This window comes from Lottia gigantea (genome assembly GCF_000327385.1).
Source record: "Lottia gigantea unplaced genomic scaffold LOTGIsca_270, whole genome shotgun sequence".
Taxonomy (NCBI): Eukaryota; Metazoa; Mollusca; class Gastropoda; family Lottiidae; genus Lottia; species Lottia gigantea.
Window position 1 is genome coordinate 23,437 of NW_008708847.1, and position 8,196 is coordinate 31,632.

At 33.6% G+C, this 8,196-nt stretch overlaps 1 protein-coding gene across 1 annotated transcript; it reads right to left on the reverse strand.

Moving 5' to 3' along the window:
* Positions 1–1,848: 1,848 nt before the first annotated feature.
* LOTGIDRAFT_239485 (hypothetical protein) lies at positions 1,849–6,944 on the reverse strand (the record flags this gene model as incomplete). Its single annotated transcript, XM_009056358.1, has 5 exons — positions 1,849–3,368; positions 4,130–4,304; positions 4,975–5,293; positions 5,890–6,154; positions 6,574–6,944. Coding segments are annotated over 5 exons (1,313 nt in total), but the record flags the coding sequence as incomplete, so codon positions are not given.
* Between the last annotated feature and the right edge of the window lie 1,252 nt (positions 6,945–8,196).

Genomic DNA, 8,196 nt, shown 5'->3' on the forward strand with positions numbered 1-8,196 from the left:
ATTTAAGATATTAGTTCCTTCACTAATGCATCACAGTTTCGAATATAATGTTTTTATGTCCACAAACGATGTCATTGATGTCTTACAAAAAGGCCAATGTTACTCAGAAAAATAATTCATATCACTTCCTGATTAGCATTGTTTCCTTGTTTTAAAATTAGATTGGTTGTATATATATATATACAAATGTATGCAACAAATAGGAAAAATTTATTGCGAAATATTTTTTTTTTACGTAATTGCAAGTGGGTGTTGTAAATTAGCCTTTAGCAAAAGCTCATAGGTTTTCATAGGAAAATATAATTTTATAAAATCATTCAGCAATGTTGTTCGTAAGGAACTATTTGAAAATAAGAGGGATCATGTGAGCAAGTCTCCAAAGATAGAAATCTCTAGAGAGGAGGCAAAATTTCCCTCGTAGCACACATCATTAGCCCAATCAAGTGCAGTAGATGTAAAGCAGTGTTTTCAAGCTTTATGGATCGTCAATAATAAGCCTTTTGGAAGGCCATTTTAAATTACAAAATACTATTATTAATTAGCCTATAATGTCTCTCCTAAAAAAAATAATTTTCAGCTATTTCATTCAAATTATTACTTATTAAGCTTAATTTCTGTCTTCAGTATGAAGTTGTTAGCTCTTTTCGGGGTGGTTAGCTCTGACATAAAGCTCAATAAAAAGCTGAAAATAAGGTTATAAGTATATCCACCATAAAACCCTATTTCAGGACTATCAATTTCACTTTCTGTTTTAAAGTTACGGGTCAAATTTTAACCGACAATGAAATGAGTGTCTTACCATTTTGGAGTTGACCACCTGTTTAAAATTCCAAGAGAACTAGGTTATTACTTATCTTTCTTTAACTCTAATTGACATGACAAAAAGATCTAGGGTTTTATTTTGTGGGGTTTTTTTTGCAGGTTATTACACTTGTCGTCCTTGATCTGACAAAATTTGTACTTAAATCAAGTTCATTTGAATTAAACTAATATGAAAAGTTGTCATAATTGGCGTACGCAGAGTATAGTATATGAAAACGTTTCAAGGATATCATGTCCCCCCCCTCTTACGAACTATTTTTTTTAACACATTTCGACGTGTTTTAACAAAGTCAAGGGCAATATCTTAAAAACCGTTCATCGAAAATACGTCAAATTCGAATTTGACCGAATTCTTATCAAAATCAGATGAAAACTGTAGTCTCTATAGTGCTCACAAGAAATGTTGACCGACGGACCGGGGCGACGACAATATACGGCTACATATTCATGTGGGCGTATAAAAAGTCATTAATATTCTAAACAGTGCATAATTACCAACATTCCAACAGAATAATTCCAAACCTTTGGCAATCTTGAGGGTATGGGCAATCTTATGACGAACTCACTGACGTACTGACGTATGAGGTAGCCCTGACTCATCTTATGGGTTTGGGCATACAAACAGTCTTGGTCGCCGATTTTTGTCGCTGACTCAAATCTTGAATAAATACTCCTCTTCAAGATTATCGCGTTGCCGAAAGGATTTAAAATATCAAAATTGGTTTATCGTCTGCAAGACATCGAGTGTCATCATCCAATCAGATTCATTTTTGTTTCGATTGCATGAGAGATTGCATGATCACCTCGTGATTATCGACATAGTGGAAAACGACCGACAGGAGATATTTTGTCTCCTCATGTACCTTCTGCCTCAAGATCGCGGACCAAAACTGTTTGAGTGCCAACAGAATAATTCTACAATTCTCTTTAACATTGTGGCATGGTCAATTTTCTGGAACACCTGTAGAGTAGAGTATGTTCCACTATGTAATCTGCATAGGAGCATGAACAACTAATAACAAATTTATATTAAAATATTATAATATATTTATAACCATAAAAACTTTACAATAAATACTTCAATATACAAATAATTACATAAATTCTACAATAGTATAGTCTGACAAGATATTTATATGATCCTGCTGGTTTGCTTCCACACAAACTCACTCAGATTTGTGTCTGTTCCTGTGCCAGTAGTGAAACTCAAGACAAGACTCTAATCTGTGACAAAAGTCTCCGACCAAGTTCAATTTGAATTTATAGTCAACTGTATCAGAGCCACCAACATAGTGGGAAATGAAATGAAATGAATGGAGTTTTACGTTCTACTTTCTGCACCATGTGGGCTAATGAAGACGGCAACATAGTGGGAAGACTGAATTGTATTTTAGATTCAAGTGTAAATAATAAAGTAATATCTGCATGGGAGAAAGTTGAAAATGCTCTCAGTGATATCAGTTTAACCTTCATGAATAACTTTTTCTATTGTAGTAAAACAAGATGTCATTTTTAATTCTGAAAAGTGTTAAGGATAATTGATCAGTCTATGAAGCAAATCCCTCTTTATAATCTACTTTCAATTCCTCTTATGCATTAACCCACAATTGACTGCAAATAGGATAGACTCTAGAATGTGAATAAATATCATGGATTAACAATGAAGTATATAGTTGGAAGGATAACTATGGACGGATTGAGAGAGTGACACAAACAAATATATACCTGAGAAAGGTTCAATACAGTTCATACATCTACACAGAAATCATATACTTTCATTGGTGCCAAATTTAATTGATTTGTCCCAAGGAGCATATTGAAGTGATTAATTATTGTCTAAGTAAAGCAGACATTTTTTTTAAAATTTTTTGTATTATTTTAATGAGAATTGGAATAGCAGCCTCAAAATAGCAATGTTAAATCTAAGAATATCTTTGCCTTTACATTGAAAAGAAGCACTTTTTTCTCCTAGAACTTTCAGCAAAAAATCTCAAATTTGGACTGAAAATTGTCCCCTGTAAAAACAAATTTTGAAGACATAATGTGTGCTAATGTTTATATTTTTATCAACACAAAGACATTCTAAGACTAACAGTACTATTTTGAGGCTGCTATTCCATTTCTCATTAAAAATATAGAAAAAATACAAAAAAACTTTTTTACTTTGCTCAGACAATTTCAAATTAGAGAAAGAGTGTAAAATTGAGATAAAGAAAATGCTTTCACATCAGATCTATGTTCGAATAACATACAAGATAAAAGTCTGAAATCCTCGAAATCGTCCAACTATAAGTTCTGTTAAGCCTAAGATATGCTATTCCTATCTGAATGTCAAGAATAAAAGTTTGAAGACATTATGAGCACTATGCTGCTGTAACTCCTGAAAGTTCTACATCTTTTCCTAATATTTCATCATCTCCCTTCTTAAGATTGTCTCCAAGACGGTCTGCGTTTGGTGCCACAGATAAGACTACCCAGCCTAATATTATTGATACACCACGTACTGTATTTAATGTTCTCCATAGCGATAACTCACTGTCACTCTCCTGAAAAGAAGTTAATAAAGTTTCAAAACTAAAACACAATAAAATATAGGACAACTAAAAAAGCCAAATTTAAATTTAAAGCAAATGATTTTTGGAAATGTTCTTCCAACAAGGATTCCTCCCCCAAAGTATTTTATTTGACCCTAAGACCACATTAAAATTTGAAAGTCGATAAGAGCTATGATAAAAACACAAAGGAATTAATTATGATATAGTGCACTTCTTTAATATCAAAGTTTCAAAACAATTTACTCGTGTAGTCATCAGATGAAAGTCTGATTCTTTTTTGTTTTTTTGTTATATTTTTGATGTTTTAATCAAACTATAGACCTTATTCACACCTCGTTTTTGAGACACTGAAAGCGAGGTTCATAACACAAACTACGTCATCCATTGATAAGATGGTGATGTCATATGAAGGACTAGCCTATGTGACGTCACTAAACACCCGATCAACAGTTAGAAAATGGGCTTAAAAGTATCCTTTCTGGGAAATGTGTGAAGGTGAAATTCATTAAATAGCTTAAGCAATTCCAAATTTAATGATGTAAAATACAATTAGTTTCGAGTTAATGAGACTGGAGAAGGAGACTTTAAAGACGTTAAGGTGGCATTTTACTGCAATGACATAACGTTACCATTTCAAGATTTGCGTTATGAGCCTCTTTCTGGATTCAATATGGCCGACAATATTGCAATTCTTAAGTCATGCTGCTCCTCCCCCTCCCATCAGTATATATTCTAATAAGGCTTATACATACCACAGCATCAGTCCATAATTCCGGTTTAGTATCATATAGATTAATCTTATCTTCTGTTGATATTAAACATATTGATAATATTAAGGCCAAGAAATAAATTACAATAGCTATAGCTGTATTCTGTAGAGACAATGCTTTCAGGAAAAATCTTCCACTTGTATTAGCTACATCACATCTGAAATATATCAAAGGACCTTTTCAAATGACAGTTTTCTTTCTAAAAACGGATAGGGGGACCAAAAAAATTACGAATTGCACTGCTCAATGGTTTTTATAAGCCAACACCATGAGATATTCTCATATCGGACATCATTTATACAAAAATAGAAAAATATGTAGGATCTTGTCTGCTATTTGGTTTATTTTTTGGATTATTTTCTAAAATTTGTGTAAAAATAATGAAAGTGTAGGCAGACTTACTTCCCCTTAAAAATATTAAAATAAATCAACTCTTAAGGTATTTAAAGGGATAATAAAGAGATTTTCAATGCTTTTATCATGTGTTGAAGAAACTGATAACATTGCTTTGCGACATTCCAATTTTCAGTCTGATGCCTGTCATTTTGTAATTGCACTAAAACTAAGCATTCTATGACATCACTATCACAGTGCCTTATAAACATCAGCAAATGTTCGAGTTAGTGACATAATCAAATGCTTAATATGAAGATTAAGCGTTTTTCAATAATTACTTAGTTTTATGAATTTTCCAATTTTACAGAGATTCTGTTGACACCAGATAAGCTAACTGATGAATAAATACTCATATTGGCCATTTCGAGAACTTAAATTTTATGTTCATTCTAAGACGTAGTATCACTTTAAAATAGAAAAAAAAATATTACCTATCACATGCTGACACTGAACATAGTGCTAGTAATATATAGTACATACACTGTACAGGCATTGCTAGTGGACGGTAGTGTTGTAGGAAATCTGTAGTTGGAAACTGGCTTAAAATATAAACTATAACAATATGCCAGAGAGCAATACCGGCTAATAAACCATGTAAAAATAAACCAAATGTTTTAAAAATCTTGTGAGTCTGAAGGCCAAACTCCATTGTTGTCATACTAGATGGTTCAACTATATCAAATTCTCTTGTCTTTTCTTCTTCGGCAATTTTCTTGGCTAACTTAGCTTTATCTTCACCTTTAAATCCCCCTACAAAATATCATTACCATTTAATGAAGACAATTACAACAGATAAAAGAGCACTTGTAATGGTAACCACTCTGGTTCACAAGGATCCTTTCAATCAGCTGGTCCTTGACAAAACCTTTCCCAGAAGGTATTTTATTTGATACATATACATGCTCTCTCAAAAGTTTGGCAACAAGTGTCATCTGACTTTCAAACCAGAAAAGTGCCTGATGACATCAAGGTATTAGAATGGGATGGATATAACTTGACATTCTAAAGACGATAGAACTTAGTGACTTCCATTGGAGCTCTGGTTTGACTGAAATTAAACTATAATATTTTGTGATGTATTATTTGACCTAGTTGGAAGCTCAAGAATGATGCACGCTATGTGGGAAATTGAACACAAGGAAACATGGTCTCATGGTTTGCTTCTATATGGTTTTAAAGTGCTACCACATTGCTTTAATTGATTGGAACTTCACTCGACATTCGCACTGAAGTTGATAAGGTCAATTTTCCAAAAACAACAGAGGTTCAATCAAAGTCGCACATAGTTTTTCAATCATCATGACCAGATTGTGTATCAGACATTAATTTATAAGAAATATACTAACTATTAGTTTCTATATAAAGTTTTCCAGTAGGTTGACTGCGTAATATATTAGGTGAGGTATAATGAGGCTGATCAACTAAAGTTTCATCTTTCACTCTTTCAGCCACCACATCTTCCGAAATAAATGTGAGGTCAGAAGCCAACACAGCATCACCAAATTCATCTTTATTTATTTCTTTCTTGACTTTCTTTTTCTTTCCTTTCTTTTTTGGAGTTCCACTTTCACTCTCTTTCCCAATCAAACTAGCTTTACTGCCAGTGACATCCTAAAGGAAATGATATGAAACATTGAATAATGATCAGTGTGTTTTAAATTAATGGATCAGAAAACCACCTTAAAACACCAGTTAGAGTATATAACAGTAAATTCTCTCTAAAGCACTTAAATTAGTGTATCAGGTCCAACATAATTTGGGAATATTTTGAAGTCAGGGGTCAGGGGAATGAGGTGCACACGTTTTGGGTTTTTTTTTTTTGGTCATTTGCTTTTTAAAAGCTTAATTTTAACAAGATACAAAAAAATAAGGGAGACAAATTTTTACCAGAAGGGAATAGCTGGTGCAACAGACTTTTAGAAACCAGAATTCCTTAACTTACAACATTTCAGTTACATAAGAAGACATAGTCAAGTCAATATTGTCATTCATGGTACTCATACTCATACATTATAGCAATAGATACCAACCTCCTCGTTCTCTTTACTACCACCAACACCCGCGTTTTCATTCTCATCCACTGTTTTCTTTGGCTTTCTCTTTTTCGGTTTCGAAGGGGAATGTATTTCTTCAGTAACTTCTGTCCCCTCGTTATCGTTACCAGGTCGGCTTTGTGATCGGGGCCTCCGTTTTGGTTTGGCAGGTGCTTTTTGTTTGGGCTCTTCCACCGATTCGTTATTTTGAGGTGGTGACCCATCGGTATCGTCAACTGGTATTTTCTTTTTCTTCTTTTTCACTACCTTCTTCGCACCATCTTCATTCAGCGCTTGCCCTTTTGGTGATAAAGGTGGAAGCTTTCTTATAATCTTCTTTTCGTTTTTCTCGGATTCGTCGGCCATCTTGTTGCGATGGAATGCAATGGACTTTTTTTTATCTCTATATTGAAGAGCTAACGGTGGCCACCTAAAACAAACTACAAACACAAAAATGTATTTTTCGGGTAGCCTCGCCTTATTGTGAAACATTTCGACACATTTCAATGATAATTGAACAGTTATTACTACTTTATTGTTTTATCTAGGTCTCATCTAGAAATTTCACTTAAATCGAAAAAGCAACTTTTAAAAAATACTTTCTGATAAGGGCTTGAAAAATGATTTTCTAGCTAGCCTTTGACGACATTCGTTTGAATGGTGTTTGCAGTAGTGATGCCATATTTGGTAATGATACGCCTCTTCTCGAACAGGGGATGAATTAGGCCTAATGTCCCTGTTTTAAGATCTACATGAACGATTACGTAGGTCAAGAAAGAAAATCAGATAACCCCAAATATCAGGTCAATATGTTTAAAGTAAGTATTCTATATTTTTTAGTGACTTTTACAATCAAACCTGTATACCTTGTACAGTACTAGTAGCCCAGTCGACGTGGCGATCGACGACAACAAGAGAAAAATTAATTTGGGTTTTATCAAAATTATTTGTTTCAATTTAAGAACAACAGGTAGCCTACATTAAGGCTAGACCTATTATATAGCCTACCTGCTATGAAACAGTGTCGTATATTTCGTCTACTTGTTCCTAATATGGGCCTAAAGCATGTCTTCAGAAAGTGTTTAATGACGTCACTAAGAATCGCAAAATAAGCTAGGCTATAGGCTATCACAAACGGCCCTTCGCGAGTGGTGTAGTCTTTAAATATTTAGTTTTAGTGTAATTGCAGAAATCACAAGCGTTTGATTGAATTTGGGAATGGTGCCAAGTGATGCTATAGGGCCCATGTGTCCCCGATACACATACATTTTTTTTTTAAAAACCTCTCTTACAGTCGAATGGTGTGTTTGGAATTTTAATAAATCACCAATTAATACCACACATGCGGTCATGCTGATTGAGTTCAAATTCGCATGAATGTTTTTGTGTGCCGATACAGAAAGAATTTTGTGTATACTCTACTTAAATTTGAATAATAAATAATTTAGTTATAGACCTAGGCTATATATTCCTTATCACAACGTATCATAATTCCATTCAGAATGTCCTTAGTAAAGATACCAGACTCAAGTGGTAATACAGTGGTTGTTAGAGAGTTAAAAGATGGTAGATTGATGCCCAGATTTGATCCAGAAACTTTAGAAAATGTGAAAAGTTTAA